The sequence below is a fragment of the Carassius auratus genome, chromosome 50 (genome assembly GCF_003368295.1).
Source record: "Carassius auratus strain Wakin chromosome 50, ASM336829v1, whole genome shotgun sequence".
Classification (NCBI taxonomy): Eukaryota; Metazoa; Chordata; class Actinopteri; order Cypriniformes; family Cyprinidae; genus Carassius; species Carassius auratus.
Genome location: NC_039292.1, coordinates 10,762,200 through 10,781,320, shown reverse-complemented (window position 1 = coordinate 10,781,320; position 19,121 = coordinate 10,762,200). Strand labels below are relative to the sequence as shown.

Sequence of the window (19,121 nt, the reverse complement as noted above, 5' to 3'; positions counted from 1 at the left end):
TTTACCTGCACTGCCGATTTTCAGAGCGCCCTTCACAATGCAAGCTTCCTAATTCATCCCACCCAGAGCAGAAACTACATTACCCATTCACCCTTAAGTTATACAAGTGAATAGCACATGTGTCGCTTTTCCCACTGTTAAGTGTCAACAACTCAACGTGGCCGGAGAAGGTGTGTGAAACTCGTTGTGAGTTACACTAAAGCAAAATCTTGAGTATTTATTGTCTGATAAACATTAAAAACTGTCTGCGGAGGTTGAGTCGTCCTGCAGCCCCCGCTGGCTGTTCATTGGCTGCAGCATCTTTTTTCTAAATTCTAAAAAAATACCGTATGAATATGATCTTTTTGTCCCCTTTTTGTTTTAAAGCTTGATGAAGAGAGAGAGCGCAAGTTGCTGCAGCTGAGGAGGACAGTGATGCACGCGTACAGGAGTGATTGACAGTTCGCGGCACTGTGTACAAAAAATACTCCGCTACACAATTATTTCATTATTTTCGTTTAAGCTTATTAACGTTAGCGTTACAGAAAGGTCTGATTTACGCACTGTTACAGTCATTGTTTTTTTAGTTTTTTTAAACAATGACATTTGAGTTCATGATTTTAATGTTGCTGTTTCTTGTGGCAGACTGAATGAAGAGTAATGTTTCTTGTGGCAGACTGAAGAGTAATCCGGCAGAGTTTTATACTGAAACTTTCCGTCTAAAAGTCCTTCCTTGGTCTTATCCATATTTCTTTGCACGTTGAACACACATAGGCCACAACTGGAAATAAAAAAAAAATACAACCGCGTTAATTGCGTTATTTTTTTTTAACGCGTTAAATATTTCAAATTAATCGAATGCGTTAACGCGCTAATTTTGACAGCACTAATATAAGTACCTTTTTAAAAATTACTGCTCCAGTGACAGCTTTTGTACCTTTTTTTTGAGAGACTACAGCTCATGATGCTGAGAACCAGCATCCCCTCGACCCTACTTAGGACAAGGTATGGAAAGTGGATGGAAGTTTTTCCAAGGGCAGTAGTGAAATTGTAAGGTTGCATCTTGTTTCCCCTTAATACGCCTCATTCTTAAGTCAGACATGACATCTTGAAGTGTGCCCCATGAAAACGCCCTGCCAGTAGACATTATCACCTTACAGCTTCTCAATTACATAATGATGACTGAATTGATAACAAGAAAACTATTAAGGAAAGCATGGTGATGTGCTTATCTTTGAAAGGACACCCATTCAGGATAATCACCGGGTGTCTTTGGGTGAATTGGGCTTCATGATGGCCTCCTGAGCTGCTCTCGGGATGGGGCCACCACAGCTGTTCATTAAATGGATGTTAGTGGCAAGAGCACTTATTTGGAGGAATACTAGAGTGTTTAACTCAACCCGTGAAGTGCTAATGCTGTAATGGAGGATTAAGAGACAAGATAGAGTGTTATTTTAGCCACACTTCATGCGGTGCAGTGGCCTGATTCCATATCAAATGCTCCTTACTTCAAATTCCCTGACTACACGAGGTTGCTGGTGAGAAAATAAATTGACCTCGAGAACAGATCGTTTGTTTCGGAGTGTGAGACAGCAAGCACGAGTCTTCCATTAGTGTGACTGTTTGACTGTCTGAGATGTATTAAGGACCTGGTCAAATCTTCATGACATGACTTGTCACAATTTTCTTACTGCATCTCTGAATGCGGAAACTGAATTGTTATTGTGTATGTTTCGGGTGGATATGACACTATGGCTGTAGGTTTTCAAGTGCAGAGTCATGCGCTTTCTAAATTGCATTAGGCCGAGTAAATAAGCCGGGACGTGTTTGACATCACTTCGTGTTCCCGCAGGCACCTCGGGCAAGGTGACACTATCAGATATCATTTGAATCTAAACAGGCCTTCCTCACTTTGCTGAGAAAAAAGAAAACACTGAATCTGTTTTTTTTTTTTTTTCTGGTCCCTTTGTATCTAATCTTTGTCATGTCTGACTTATAATGGAATATGTTTCCTTTGCCGCACCAATGTTTTCATCTTTCCTTCCGTGCTTTCTGACCTTCTCGTGTCCTGTCTTTCTCTCTCTCTCTTTGTTGCTCTTTTCTGCTTTCATACTCAACTTCATTTACAACATCCCATTATCTTCTTTTTCCCATTCCTATTCATCTTTTTTTGTCTCTTTTGTCACCTTTTCTTTTCTTTCGTCCCACCAATTCCTGACATTTATTTTCCTCACATCTAATTTCCCCTATCCTATCCTTTCCCTTCCTTTTCATTTCCTTTTCCCTCCCTTTCATTCCTTTTTATATAATTTTGTCTCATCCAATTTCTTTATTTTCCTATTCATTTAATCTCCTTTCCACTTCCTTTTCATTTTCTTTCCATTTAATCCTTTCTCATCCCTTCCTTCCATTTAATTAACTCTTATCAAATTTCTTTTTTTTTGCATTCTCTTCTTCTCATATTTCCTTTCCTTGTTGTCTCATCTCATTATCATTTCCTTTTCTTTCCCTTGTATCCTATTTCTTCCTTTATTTCCTCTTATCCAATCTCTTTTCTTTTATTTTCCTTTCCTTTCCTCACTCTTTCTGTTGTTCATTCTTCCTCATTTTATTCTCATTCTCTCTCTTTCCTGTCACTTCCTGGTCTTTTCTCTCTCAGGCGGTGTGTGTATTGCTCAATCTCTGAAAATTCCCAGAGAGCCCAGGCCGGGAGAATTCGACAAGATCATCCTACGGCTGCTGGAGACACCAAACGCTCGTGCCGTCGTCATGTTTGCGAATGAAGATGACATCAGGTGTCTTTATCAAAAAAAAAAAAAAATTCTTCCTCCTATTCACTGATGTTTATTTAATAAATATTAATGATAATCTGTCCTGGTAATATGATGTAAATAGAACAGGTTTAAGCAATATACACATTTGGTTTGCTCCCTTTTTAATATATATATATATATATATATATATATATATATATATATATATATATATATATATATATATATATATATATATATATATATATATATATATGGATTATAAAAAAAAATTTTTTTCATAATGTTTCATTTATTTATCTATTTTAATATACAATGGTCTTTAGTTACCTCTAGCTATTAACCATTACTTGCTATTTGTCTAGACAGTGGCAAGTGGTGGGAAATTATCATTCTAGAGGGCATTTGTTTGGTTTTATTGCAATTGCAAAATGAGTCCATAATACACACTTATACACACATAATACACACCTTATTTAACAAACCTTACTACTTATTTAATAATATTACAGTTTTGCTGTATTTTTTATCAAATAAATGCAGTTTTGGCAAGCACCAGACACTTTTTAAATCTTGACAACCCCAAACTGTAGCGTATGTGGTCTTTTTACTTGGTGAGAATATTTAAAATATGTGGAAACATTTAGAGATTGACTTGCATTTGGGTGGTCTACAAGTTAATATATTGAAAATGCAGTAAAACCCATAAGTCATATTTATTAAAATGCTACCAGTTTTGGACAAACCACAGATAGTATTTAACTGAGAATATCACAGAGTTAAATTGAAGATGATGCAATCAAGCTGTAAGTATTGCTCTTAGGAGAAAACCTCAAGAACAGGTGAAGTCAGCTATTTCCTATAACATGCTGCCTAAGGCCAGCAGAACTCATTTTAACATAATACACTTTTTTTTTTTGTAATTTTTGGCATGAAATTTCTTGTACCTTTAGCATAGGAACAAATCACGTCCCCACATTCCCGAGAGCCGCTGCCCTTCTAAGCCTATTAAGTGATGTCCTTTGGATGCTTGCCTATTACACTGATGACTTCAGACCAATTTCCAGTTCTAAGTGTTCTAACAGAGCACTGTTGACCTCAGAAATTCAGAACCAATGAGGTCTGCTTGAAGGACGTATTATGGTTCCCAGGTTTTATCCTCACATGTGGATGACTGTTTTGTGTGCTCATCATTCAGACGTGTCTTGGACGCTGCAAAGCGCAACAACCAAACAGGTCACTTCCTGTGGGTGGGATCGGACAGCTGGGGCTCGAAGATATCTCCTGTCGTTCAGCAGGAAAGCGTGGCAGAAGGTGCTATTACCATCCTTCCAAAAAGAGCATCCATAGAAGGTGAATGTTCCTCTAAAATATACATTCTGATTGAATATTTCTCTTGCAATTCCAAACCAATTCCAATTCTTTCATACTTATTTTCAGCTTTTGATAGATACTTCAAAAGCCGCTCCTTGTCCAACAACCGACGCAACGTTTGGTTTGCAGAGTTCTGGGAGGAGAATTTCGGATGCAAGTTAGGGATGCACGGCAAGCGTCTCGGCAGCCCCAAGAAATGCACTGGTATGAGAAGGTTTTGCATTACTGTCTCTCAAACCTGGTTTAGAAATTACACTGTTACTGAAAGAGTTCTGCTGTACCCGGGAGGCAAAGCAATCCATCACGCTGACATCGGATTGGACCTCTTTGAGGATTCAGTGTTTATTGTGGTTGAGAAGATCAACCAGTTTAGACAGGAACTAGTAAATCCTTAAATACACAGAAGACTATTACAGACACATGCACATACTAACATTAGCACACACACATAGGAGGTCAAAATCTTTCCATCTTTGCAATCAGACAGTCCTTTCAAGCTCTGATTGATTTACTTGAAGGGTATTTGGGTTGTTAAAGAAGAAGATTAGCCTTTAATTAATCAGCATCTACATTTATGGCTGCTGTGATATGTTACAGTATGCTTGCAAAAAAAAAAAAAAACCTTTAGCTTGGTTTCCTAGCACTTGTACTTTAACATAAGTCAACGTGAAAGCATTCACTTGATTTTGTAATGTGATCTATTTTGAATATTTAGAACTTGATTTGGAACGGGAACCAGCTTTTTTTCACATTAAAGGGATATTTCACTCTCATCCAAAAATTTTAATCATTAATTTCTTTATTTCTGGTGAGCACACAAAATATATTTTGAAGAATGTTGATGACAAAACTGTTGCTGATAGCCATGGACTTCCATAGTACGAAAAATAAAAACACATGGAAGTCAACGGCTACCAACAACTGTTTGGTCACCAACATTCTTCAAAGTATCTTCTTTTGTGTTCAACAGAAGAAGAAAAACGTATACAGGTTTGGAACAAGAGAAAGGTGAGTAAATGGTGACAGAATTTTCATCTTTGGGAGACCTATTCCTGATTGGCCGTATTCACTTCATTTGTAAATGGCAGTGACAGTATTCTACATGTTTTCTCAAGTTGAAATAATTTCCAGAAGTTTAGTGTTGTCGATTGATCCTAACTTGTATTAGGCCTGGAATATTCATTTAAAGTAGTAAAGGATAACATGTAAAAAAAAAATTATATAAATTCTTCAGTTTATCTTCAGGTTCACCATGAGGACAGTTCTGCTCTTGTCTCCTCTTCTCACTTAATTCTGTTTCTCTCCTGTATGTACCTCTTGTGTACACCTACATAGAGCAGATGGGCATTTGGAGTCCTTTTATGAAAGCACAGTTATTGTTCTGCCATGGTGATTTGACATAATGAGAATAATTACATAGCTGTGGATGCGACACATGGCTGTCTCTTTTGCTCTCTCGCTGTCTCTTTCTGAATGATCTGTAAGGAAATGCTCAAACTACGCTTCACTGCAGATGGATGCCTCTGTCAACAGCGCGCTGGCAGAAATGCTGATTACCATCATCTATTCCTTAAAGAAGTATGAAGAGGGAGAGCTATTAAGCCATGACAAAAATAGGCTTTTTTTTTGTCACATAACAAAAATGGACACCGAGAGATCCGAGCTGTCAGGGGCCGCACATTGCTGGAGCTGAAGAAATTTATATTTGAATAGAAGCAATGAAGATGCCCGAAGACACATACATAAGTACATAAGTACACAAATACACCATTACATCAGTTTTCTAAGTATTCAAATGCTGCAAAACCACTTGAAGTGGCATTAGCAGTGGATTTAACCATCAAATGTAAAAACTGGGAGAGGAACTAAATATTCAGTGAAAAATCATGTAGGATGGAGCTTTATTTTATACATCAGCTTGTAACTCATACCAGATATTAGCCACTTTCACACATAGTCTTCACTGGTAAATTAACAACATAGAAATGCCATTTGAGGGTCTTGAATTTGGCTAGTAAGCAACAACACAGAACAAACTAGAATCCACCAGTGGTGTTTGAGGCTCTTGACCTTGGCTAGTAAGCAACAGCCAAGAACACCCTTGCAGCCATCTCGCAACTCCTCAAGCAAATGTGAATCTGAGCACTCAACGTCCTATAACACTGTATGGTGTTATTTTTAGTCGAGCAGTGATGCTTTCCTGCCTGGGCTGTTTGCAGAGGTAACAAGCCATGAGAATGCATCAGTTCACTTTAGGAGATCTCTGTAATGGTATTCTCTTAAGTTATATCCTGATTTAGACTTCATAAACTCTCCATTCACTGAGTTCGAAAATAAACTAAAATGTACCGGAAGAAGAAATCTGATCAGAACACCTTAACAAATGCTAGCAACATTTTTCAGAAACCTCTGAACACCTTAATTACTGCATGGCAACAAGTAAAAACATATCCACAACACCCTAGAAACTGCATAGCAGTGAACTAAAATCTGCTCAGAATATATCTTAGCAGCTGCATTGTAACATGTTTCAACTCCCTCCAAACCCCTAAGCAACTTCATAGCAACACATTAAAAATAATTACACACAACACCCTAGCAACGAAAAATAAAACACCTTTATCACTGCATAGCAACATGACGAAAAACACACAGAATACCCTAATAACTGCATTGCAGCATACAAAAAAACAGCATAGAAACCAACTAAAATCCACTTAGAACACCTTAAGAGCTGCATAACAACAAAGTGTCATAACAAAATGTCATAACAACCGCACAGCAACAAAATTACCCACAACTACTGTAGCAACCACATGCACCAAACTAATAAAAACAACCTAGTAACTGCATAGCAACATGCTGAAAACACCCCCAAAACCCTAGTAATAGTATAGCAACATACTAAAATCCACTCATTACACTTTAGCAGCTGCATAGCAACATTTTTCAAATCACTCCGAACACCTTAGTGACCACATGTAAGCAAGTAAAAAATGATCCCCAACACCCTAGCAACCACATAGCAATAATAATAATAACAATAATAATAAATACTCAGAACACCTACTGTAAATGCATAGTAACAGGCTAAAAACACCCACAATACCCTAGCAACTGCATAGCAACACACTATATAAGCATTATAAATACCATAGCAACCACATAGCAATACCCCGACAACTACCAACAGTCTAGCATTGTAGCCGTGACTCTTGAATGGGCAAAAACTGCATACAATTTAATGAGAAAATGTAAAAATCTACTTTCCTGATTTCAGAGCACTTTTATAGTCACATACACCAAATCTCATTAGAGTTGACTCTGACCCTCCAATTAGCATTACACATCCAACATTTCTTTGTCCTGAGAAGTACATTTTGCTGACAACAGCATCCTCCAAAGTCAAAAAGTGAGCGTTCTTTCTTATTCTGTTCATATGACAAGTACTTTGGACTAAATCCCACAGAAAGATGTCAGGCAAATGAAACTGGATTTACAAAATGTGCGGTGATGGGGTCTGCTGGAGCACAGCGAAACAGCGAAATCTCTGGACTCAGCTTGCCAACTGAAGAAGGCACATTTTGACTAGTAAGGAATTGAATTTGAAAGCGGCCTGTGTGTGAGAGACTTATCTGTGGGATTGAGGCAGGCAGCGGCAGTCTGAATTGATTTTATGATCAGCCAGAGATTGAGGTTTGGTGGAACCAGTGCGGCAGATTCATTCAGAGCCCGTCTGCAGAGTAATCAAACAGCTGACTCGGCAACACATGTGGTCAATGTTCACCTGTGTGTGTGAAGAGCAAAGAGAACTCCATGAATATTAAATTTACCTCTGTGAAAGTACTGATATCACACGGTTTGCTTTCACATGTTGCAGTGTGTCTGTAAGGCAGCCACAGTGTAAGGTCTCTTTGTATTGATGTCTGTGGTTGAGGGATACATCTAATGTGTCCTACATGTTGCATCAGACCTGCCAGGGAAGCTAATGGAGTTTGATCTTGTATTCTGTTACATTCCCTTCTTACACAATGCGAGTTTTATAAATTGTGTGTGTGAATGTTTCTAACTAGGATTCCTTTTTCAGACTAAATGGATTGGCCTTTTTAAGGAACATCCTGGATAATTTTTTTTTACCGAAATCAACATGAAATCGACCTATGTAGTTTCTTAAAAGGGATTGTTAAAAATTCTGTCATTATTTACTCACCAATATGGCATGAACACAAAGGAAGATATTTAGAAAAATATCTCACTTTTGTTTTGGACACCATGGACTTTCATTGTATGGTCAAAAAGACTAAATGTTATAAATTATAAATTTACTGTAATTGCTAACATTAAGTCATTAATATAAATGATGACAGAATTGGCCAATTGTCATTTTTGGGTAAGCTATAACTTTAAAGGGGTCATATGATGCTGTTAAAAAGAACATTATTTGGTGTATTTGGTGTAATGAAATTTATGGGGTTTAAGGTAAAAAAAAACATTATTTCCCACATACTGTACATTATTGTTGCTCTTCTATGACGAATCAGACGGATATCGTCCTCTTTTGGAAGGCCAAACAAAGTAGTTTAGCTTTCACAGTGAAACACACAGGGTCTATACAACATTGCAGCAGTGGCAACAGCAATACTACAACAAGAATAAAAGGTACACCCACTGATCTATAATATAGAACTGGATTGCTCATGACGTCATGAAAGTGAAGATGCCACACCGCCATATTGGTAATCCCTAGTGTGCGTAAATGTTCTATTGAATTAATAGGAAATTGTATGATTTTAATGAAAAAACATCACCTAACAAGTTAGCGTTTATAAATTTTAAGTATTTCTGTACATTATTACAATGCAAACAACATAGGCATGTAAACATTTTTTTTATTTTTTTTTTAATGTCGGGAATTTCCCCTACTTATTAAAAAGCTACGTTCATTGCAGTAGTGATCATGAACACGATAAGCATCAGACGGACACGACCTCAACATATAAAACAAACGACAAAGTGCTCCTTCTGAAATCTGAATTTATTCAGAGAAATAACTGACTAACGTTGTATACAGCACGGATTTAAAGACATAAAGCTTTATTTCCAAGAAAGCATGTTAAGCTTTTAATTTCATTATAGAGCAATATTAACAACATTGTATGTTGTTAATGAGTAACAGTTGTATTATTCATTGTAATATATTCAAATCCATTTCCGATACTAATACTAGGGGTGCTCCGATCACGATCGGCCGATCATTATGCGCATCTCGTCAGTAAAGCCGGTTTTCTAATCAGAGGTTAATTCCATCAGGTGCGTGATTTCACATAGAGCAGCTGTTACTACACAGAGCTGTTGTTAATAGAGAAGATGCGCAAATCCACTTCATTTTCAGCGTTTATTGGCGCATCTTCTCAGTTAACAATGGCTCTGTGTAGTAACAGCTGCTCTATGTGAAATCACGCACCTGACGGAATTAACCGCTGATTAGAGAACCGGCTTTACTGATGAGATGCGCATTAATGATCGGCCGATCATGATCGGAGCACCCCTAACTAATACGTTCATGTTTAATAATTCCTGAAAAATTATGTTCATAAAGAAATAAAGAAAAAGGCTACATTTTGCTTTGGATCAGTTACCTTTGTCGTCAGTGCTCAGCAGACACACCCACCTAAATAATTTGAATATATCGCTTATACTGCCCCAAAAGACCGTAAACACTGCAGATAGCATCTGAAGTAAAGATGAATTTATATACACATAACATAAAAACGATTCCCGTTTGACTGATTTGCTTCAAATCGGGTGATTTCAGAGAAATTCAAGAGAAGACACATACTCCGCAGCTGAACCTGATGCTGCTGAAATCAGAGTTTAAATGAATATGTAGATATGTGCCGTACACTTTCCTCTCAATAATGAAATAAACGCACAACAAAAAATTACAGAAGTGAGAAAACAGCAGTTAAGAAAGCATCTGATCATAGCAATGTGGATAAGTTTGCATCAGCCTGCAATTGGCAATCCAGTCACGTAACGTTTATTTATATATCACTTTATACAACAGACTGATTTAAAGCACACAGCTTTACAGTATTAAACAAGAAAAAAGTCTCACAGTGTCAGTTTGCATAGATTAAAGCTTGATCCAATTATTTATTTATTTATTTTTAATCTTTTATTACACTATAAGGTGTTTTAAGAGAGCTAATGTTGGGATACAAATTATTTATTGAAAATAAAATGTATTAGCACTTTTTATTTTGTTCCATATATGACTTACAAAAGGAGATGTTAAGCAGAATGATGCATCATTCAGTCAGTCGGTTACTTTTTCTCACAGTTAATTAAATGATGAATGAGAAATCTCACCTTGTTTGCCAAATATATTTAATTGAATTGTAAAGAATTACTGTAATTGAACGATAGTAACATAATCGTTTGACATTTGACATTCACTTCAAAGCTGAAGTGATTACCTTGTTTTATTTATTAGTTAGAATATTTGTAACCCAGTATCTTAACTAATTGTAAAAGCAGAATAATAAAACAAAGTCCACTATTTAATTGAAATAGTCGATTAATCGTTGTAATAATAATTAGATATATAATAATCAATTATAAAAATATAATTTGTTGCAGCCCTTTTCTAAAAGTAGTTTGGTCAGTTTCCATCTGTTTTCCTTTAATGGATCCTAAGCCACATTGGAATTTTACTAGTGCTCACATCCAACGTTCAGTAAAGTCTTATGAACTTCACAAATGCTCTTTTGCAGATCGCTGCTCTCTCTGCAGACTTGGTACAGCTGTTGCTTGATTGTAAATGGCAGGTGAGACTCCAGAGGGCATGTAGGTACATAGAGTTTGTATTGTAGGAGCAGCTACACCCACATGCTTTCTTTTTCAAGTGCTCTGATGCGAATAACGCAGCAGTGGTATAAGTAGCCAAAGGCGATGACCTGAATGGATCCTCACAGGGCCCTGAGTAGGCACATGTTTACATTTGCAGGGCCAGATTTCAAAGTTAATAGCACTCACATCCCCTCACCGAAACCCCTGCCATGAAACGGGCCACTTTTTACGACTAACTTATGTGCTGTGCTAGGAGTGATTATACAGGAGTGTCAACAGAACATTCACAGTATGTTCCTTATCGAATGAAGTGGAAGACCTGCTCTAAGCAAAATTATGAAAATTGATTCAGAGGTCATTCAAAGTCACAAACTTTTGGGCCGAATGCTAATGTAAGACCTCCACGTCTGAAGTTTGTACGTGTCTGATGGCTATGCACAAGGTAGGTGTCCTTGATACTAACATTGTTCTCCTGTTAGGAATACCATGTTATTTGCTCGCACTATCATTTAGGTTCATTCGCGAGCATTTTTGTGTGTGCGTTTGTGCGTGGCGAATGCTCCGCTGAGTTAAGAACCACTGTGCGATAATTAGTGTTCAGTGCACACTTCCACTTGAACGAGGATAAGAGGACACCGTGATCATTGTCAGACATTGGAGTTCATTGGAGAGAACACTTTCGATAATGATTTTGAATTACCTTTGTTCTCTCGCTGTTAGTGGACGCAGATATTAAAAAAAAACGACGCCAAGTGGAGATCCAAGTTAAAATAGATAGATAGATAGATGGATAGATGGATGGATGGATGGATGGACGGATTATAAACAGAAGACTTAAGAGGGGATGAGAATTTACTTCTTAAAGGAATGACCCATTAACATTCACTTGTCTCGTGCTGAAAGAAAACCGATCTCAAGTAAATTCCCTGAAATGTTTGGGATTAACATGAGAGCATCTGATGTAGGTAGCCTGCATAATAGTTCATATTTCACAGCCCTCTCGTGCACCTGCATCACAGTCTTTCACTATGAGAAGGTATCTAAACGTCTCTGTTGTGTCTGCGCTCCACTTATGGTGCTCATCACTTGCCTCGACTCTAATAGCTCCGAACCATTTATGCAAGAGCGAAATGGTTGTCCACAGAAAGAATGAAAGCAAGCCAAAGATGCCTGTTAAGTGGAGGGCACTTGAAGACATTTCCTAAAGTACACCTTTGTCCGTGTTTTCTTGGAAGTATCAAAATTGCATGCTTTTTGCCAAATGTCTCCGGTGAGTCATGGCAGAATTTAATGGCTAACGCCTCATTCTGTTCTTTTTCGCTCATGGTGCGATGAGAGGAATGTGAACCGTATTGTTGAAGTGCGCTGTCAAATCAAGTACTTTTGATTCTGAGCAATGTAACCTGTGGAAGACATCCATATATGAACAGAATATTTTTTAGAACCACTCTTGAGAGCATTATACCTTATAAAGCATTTATGCTAATCCAGGCCCTATAGTACTTCTGTTAAACATGAAGTCTTTCATTATTTTTACGGACAAGAAACAGTATCAATATCAAATATCAAAAACAGTATATAAAAATCAATTATAATCTGTTTTACATAAGGCAGCCAGATTTATGACTTTATGTAGATTAATGTAGACTTGAAATAAAGATTAAAATGAAAATATGTGACAATGTCCACATTGTTCATAGGTTGCTCTTTGATAGCTCAGGAGACATCATTGATCCTCAGACATTTCTCATAAAAGTCATTACGAAAAATAAAATATGGACACACTTGCGCCAGGACTGGAATTGAGCATCACTGTTTTAGGAGAAACAAATGAGGCATCCCGTTTCTGATTTATTTGACAGTTGTGTGGCGGTATCCTGATAAAATTCTGGAGTATAAGTAACAAACTTATTTTTAAATAAAATGAATGTGGTCAGCATAGCTTAGATCATTTGGCCTCGGAGGAATTAGAAATAAATGTTTGGGTTTATGTTGAGATTCCTGAACTTTGGTATCTTGTCAAATCTGAGCATAGTCTGTTATGCTGTTGAGCTCTCTGGAGGACACAGGTGAGATTGAAAGGTCGCCATATGAGGTTAGCTAGAAGAAATAACTATTTCATCTAATTTGTTATATGTTTAAAAGCTGTGTCGAAGAAGCATAATGGTTTAAATAATATAACCATTAGAGTATCACCTCTCACCTCGTCTCATATGTTTCTCCCAAAATTCCCAAGGAGAATAGAGAATAGACACAAATGAGACAAGAGTACAGTGTATTGTGTAGCAAAGCTTAGGTAATGTGGTCTTGAATAAATTTGAGGAGAAATGCTTGAGATTATATTGAGAAATATGATTTCAAACGTGCATCTAGAGGAGATAAAGGTGTTTCTCTTAGAAGAAACATCTGAGGAGCAGTGAAAAGTGATTTATTTAAAAGTTGTACAGCAGTAAGTTTAAATAATTGAGTTGGTGGTAATACCAAAGATTTAGGTTTGAATCAAGACTTCCATATCCCATCATGCCCTTGAGCAAGGCACAAGCGAGTGCGGTTAATCCAGAGCTGTGTCTGCAATTAAGGAACTGTGGGCAAGAAGTCGCACAATGACAGGTAAATACATAAAGTTTCCATTATGCAGCACAATCATTTCACGAAAGGCTCTCATTGTAATGATTAATGTTTAAGATGATCCTAATTTTTCATGTGCCTGTGCAGAACCTCTGTCACTAGTTAGTTCATAAAAATTGCCAGAGGGTTTCCAGATGGAATTGAAAGCTGTATTGCAGCTTGGGAAGTCAGCTACCCAACCTTCAAATGAATCCATGTTCATTAAAACATGGCTCTTGCAAATTATAAGTGCCATTTGTATAGAGCGAGGTCTGATGAGTTAATCTAGTCAGGTAGCCATCACAGCTGTCTTCAATAAATGTCTTCAAGCTTAGATTTCATTAAAACTCTTAAGATTTAGCATGCTATTTCTCCATCTGCCCTTATACCTTTTCCATCCTGTCAAAAAGCGGGGCAATATTACCATCGTATGCAAATACGTGGCCTGATTTACATTCCTTTTTAATTGGAAAAGAAAAAAAGGTACATATGTGGGAAAAGCAATCATGCATCTATCTGACTCCACTGCAGAAGAAACTGCAGTTATTCTGCTGTTGAGACAACAACATAAACAGCAGCTCATATAACACATGCCCTTTAGTTGATATTCACTTCAAATTGTCATTTTTAATAAGGAAAACGAGGACGCAATCAATGGAAGTGCTCCAGCTTTGAGAAGCTTTAGTTCCACTTCTTCATTACTGTAAAATGTTCAATAGATTGACACTGACATGATTCCCAAAAACCCAGTTGTCCAAGAGTCAGCTGGATTGTAAATTAGGCTATTTCTGTCATGCTATGGCCCCTGTGCAGCGAGGAGTTACTTCAGTGTCACATGATGCTTCAGAAATCATTCTAATATAAATTAGTAAAAAGTTTGGTGCTCATGAAACATTAATTATTATTATAAATGTTGAAATGTATTATTGTATAAACAGTGATTTTTTTTTTGTAGCATTATAAATGTTGGGTTTCTAATCCAATTATGTGTGAAAAATATTCTAACTTTTTATAGTTTATGGTTATTTAATTGCATGGCCAGGGTAAATGCATTGTATTGTGGGACATTTCACAATCACTAAATTAGCCCAGCAGATGTCAATCAATTTCTGACATTTCATCAGCTATTGTGAAGCTTTAAAATAAGACGAACAACTGCAGCTGTGTCACTCTATTAATGGAAATGTATTCAAAGCTGTCAGAAGCCAAAATGGCCTCTGAATTTGTTCCTATTTCTTCATTAATCTCTTGATGATTAGAAAAAAAAATCTCAATAATTAATTTGACATTTATCTAATTTTTCCATCTAACAATGGCACAGCTCTATTCATATGCTGCGGAAATGCTTTATGTATTGGTCTCATCCTGAGCAAATTGAATTAGGGCCTGTAAATTAAGTTTAATTAAGATGCTGGTTTTAATGATTGGGCTTTGTGTCCTCTGCATTGCCAGTCATCACTCATTTAGACAAAAGATCCTTCCCTCTCATACCTCCAGACTTACAGTACTCAACATTTAAATCTGGGACTGATTATGAGACTAATGTGTGTTTGCACTGCATTTTATGCACAGAATGGCTTGGTTTAACTGTGTGCATCAAGATTTGCCATTCTGCCTTCCAAGGGCACACTTTTAAAATTGTATGGGTTTAAAAAAAAATGAAAATTTAACTTCAGTTTCACTGTGGATTTTTATAGTGTCGCTTACCTGTACAAAACTCCCACAACTTTGTTGATGTTGTGCGTAGTTGCAGAGATGTTTCTAAAATGTTTCTGAATGTATTTCTGTGATGTTCTTTGTATATTCTGTTATTTTAAATTGTATTATACAGTGTTGGGAAGGTTATTTTGGAAATGTAATAGGTTACAGATTACAAGTTACCTTATTCAAAATGCAATAATTAAGCTTCTGTAACTATTTTAATTACTTCATTAAAGTACTGTAATGTAGCTGATGAAACTGTATTACTTTTCAGACTTTAGCACTTCTTTTCACCTTGAGATCGTTCTGATTTTTGATTTAGAAATTTCCAGCACTGGAAGCAGTTTTTTATCATATGCCATGGTGGCAGCTCTCAGACAGGTTGTAGCCTATAGCTTTCGTCAGCAGTGTGTGGATTGATATAATTGGCAGACGTGGTGTGCTGCTAATTAAACCAAGAGAATCTAAAGCATCAGAATAAAACTGCTTTCCTAAACTGCCTTTAAATGGCAGGAGGCATTGTGCACATCAAAACAGGGAAAGCAACAAATTTATATTATTCAGCATATCCTAGCTTTTTAACCGAAAATATTCAGATGTTACCCCCTTTGAAATTACCATTTTCATAAGTAACTTTAATTACAAAATTTTTCTCAGTAACTCTTAACTGATTAGTTACATTCATGTTGTAATTCAATTACATAACTCTGTTACATGTAACTAGTTCCTCCCCAACACTGATATTATATCAGTCTATATCATACTGTATATGTCAAACCTAATTTTTGTAATGGTTGTGGTGTTGTCTGCCCCAGCTTCCTCTAAATCTATTATAAAACGATGTGAAAATTTACTGTAACATTATTATAGATAATAATGATGTCCTTTAGTATACAGCGTTTAGAGTGATGAGTAATGTGTTGCTACTGCTAACAGATGCTAGCAGTTTAATTCTTAACTAAGTTAACAAAGATTAAACTACAATAGTCTATTTAGAGATGAAACTGATCTGCACTTGAAGTCCTGACGAGGTCAGTAGTCTTGCCTCACTGCTCCATTTGGATGCTTTCCATGTACTCTCGAGTATCTCGCATTGATTACTGTGACCGAAACCATTTGGCGGAGAGGTGAAGTTTGCATGAGAGCAGAAGCGTAACGCTGCCAGTCACAACTACTATTTCATGATTTAATGGAGATTTTTTTATTTTTTTTATCCAAAAGCGAATTCGAAAATAATTGTTTTAGTACATTTGACAGGCAATTATATATATAATTAGTTTGGATAGTTAGAACAAATAGTTTGGTTCCAAAACGCGATAAACGCTATTTAAAAAAAAAAAAAAAATGAGTTTCTGCCAAAATTAGTATTGTATCTGGTCGGTATTAAAATTTTTATTTTTATTTTTTATGTGATATTGGCAGAGTTATTAGGTCATATTTTCTCCCCTTTTTTCCAAACCGCAACAAACGTCAGTCTCCCTTCTCTGCAGAATACAATATACTGTATCTGCTCAACCAATCACAGCGCACCACTCCATGCGCTCTAGACAGTAATGAATACACCCGGCATCCTAGTTTTCCTTATCTACTTTGTGCTTTTTGATAATCAAGCAAGGGCTGAACAATAAATCGCATGTGATTGTCATGTGCATCTCATCAGTAAAGCCGGTTCTGTGATTAATAGTACTGGTAAATATCCATGTGCTTTCAGATGTCAACTATTCAGATGCATTTAATGCACAAAGCCGTAGCTCATTGACAAGCTACGCTATGTTGTGTTCATTAGATGAATCACATTTGATTATGAATGCGATATTACATAGCTTGTCAATGTTAGTGTATTTATTAATGCCATTTATGTATTTGTTAATACAGCAACAGCACTAGTCAACTAAATGAATGTAACATGGCAAAGATGAATGTACTTTTGGAAGTTGAATGTAAGTAAATCTTTAAAATCAAAATCTGGATTTGAATTGTTTTGTTATTAGTATTATATATATATATATATATATATATATGATGAGTTTGGTTATATCACATAGCCATGTTTAGAAGCCCAAGTAGGCTTCATTTGTGCAGTCAAGAGCCTTATTTCAAGTTCATAGACCAGTCTTTGCTTGAGATTAAATGGTTTAATTTGTAGCATTCTCTGAAGATACTGTGTCCAAGATCACCTTAATGTGGCAGAACCTGGGAGATTTATTAAACCAACAAGACAAGTAACTGCTCCTTCTGGTGAGATAAAACTTCCCGTTCAGTTGAGTTGTAGACTTCAGTCCACTACAGAGACGCAATGTATTTTAATTCTCTGTAAATGAGTCTCTATAAATTCCAGCCCGACAAGTTCAATGATTGAGCAGTGCTCCACTTGGACCTTTTCATTTGCTCTCTGCTACTTTGTTGCTTAACGCAGGATTTGCCATAAGTGGGGAAATGGAGGTATCAACACTCCACAATTAACTTCAGATATTATCAGGATCAGCTTTCATATTATGCATGCGGGTGATACTGATAAGTATGAGTTAAAAAGCTAAGAAAAGATGAAAAAAGTGAATGTTGGAACTCAGGGTTTAGAGGAAAGTTATACAAAAGTGGATTCGCACTTATGTTGTTGTTGTTGGCGTAGTTTGTTTTTGTCATTTTCTATTGCTAACCTCAGTGGAACGGTCACTCCATCCGGCGCTAATAAACTCATTATCGCAGAACACGGCATGGATTCATCGTCAGGCATTGAGGCATTGTGTGAATGAGTTTGGCATGCTTTGGAACAAAGAAATTGCATTGAAAAGCTTTGCAAATAAATTAAACTTGCATATAAATGAATGCCTCATCCCAGAGTCAGCACCAAAAGATATTGCACCAAGCCTGTCACTTGGGCATGTTTAGGGAAATAAATAAACAGGATCCGAATTCTTATGAGCCAGATATGAAAGCTTAAAAGTTTTACACTTTTATGTTTTTCAGGCTTGGAGAAGGTCGGCAGGGACTCCACTTACGAGCAAGAGGGAAAGGTGCAGTTTGTGATGGACGCGGTGTATGCCATGGCCTACGCGCTGCACCGCATGCATCGGGACCTCTGCTCGGGATATCCAGGCCTTTGTTCACGCATGAGCAACATAGATGGCAAGGAGCTGCTGGGATACATCAGAAACGTCAGCTTTAATGGTGAGAAACATCCGCTATTCTAACACATTATTCTGCGTCTAGGTTTAATTGGACTGCTGAAAAGCACACTTGAACCTCAACCCCAATTGTTTCATTGATTTGCATCATTTTGTAAAAGCCACTTTTGTTCCTAATCAGAAATGTTTGTACTTTGCCCCTGTTGTGTGAAGAGGCAAGTTTGTATACGTTTGTGTTTGTACAATGTCTTAATTGATATTTTTGAATTGATTAAAAAAGTTAAAGTAAATTTGAAAGATAAAATAAAAATAATAAATAATATAAAATGTATAACTTAAAAAAAGAGATTAAAAAGTTTGAATTATCTAATTTGTCAGATAATAATTTATCAGAAATGTTAAACTTTGAAATCACACAGCCCTTATTGCATATGCATAATTTAAATAGTTCTTAATTATAATTTATTTATTTATTTTATATTAATTTACTTTAAATAATTATATTAATTTACCACTTTTCTTATATTAATTAACCACTTTTCTGCTACTTAAAAATGTTAAAGTAAATTATAATAAAATAAAAAAAACAAAGAAATTAAAACTTTAGAAATTCAGAAACTTCAACAATGATAACCATGATTTATTAACTTTTTAAAAACCACCTTTGTCCATCACCTTTATTTAATTGTAATTAGTTCTTAATCATTTA

The 19,121-nt window shown here is 36.4% G+C and overlaps 1 protein-coding gene across 1 annotated transcript in view; it reads left to right on the top strand.

The window, feature by feature from the left end:
- The window catches only part of LOC113066985 (metabotropic glutamate receptor 8-like), a 140,357-nt gene that overhangs the window by 93,907 nt on the left and 27,329 nt on the right, over positions 1 to 19,121 (top strand). The window contains exons 4-7 of the mRNA XM_026239153.1: positions 2,639 to 2,774; positions 3,952 to 4,106; positions 4,194 to 4,331; positions 18,255 to 18,455. Of these exons, the coding sequence (XP_026094938.1) occupies positions 2,639 to 2,774; positions 3,952 to 4,106; positions 4,194 to 4,331; positions 18,255 to 18,455 (630 nt within the window). The remainder of the gene's footprint in view (positions 1 to 2,638; positions 2,775 to 3,951; positions 4,107 to 4,193; positions 4,332 to 18,254; positions 18,456 to 19,121) is intronic.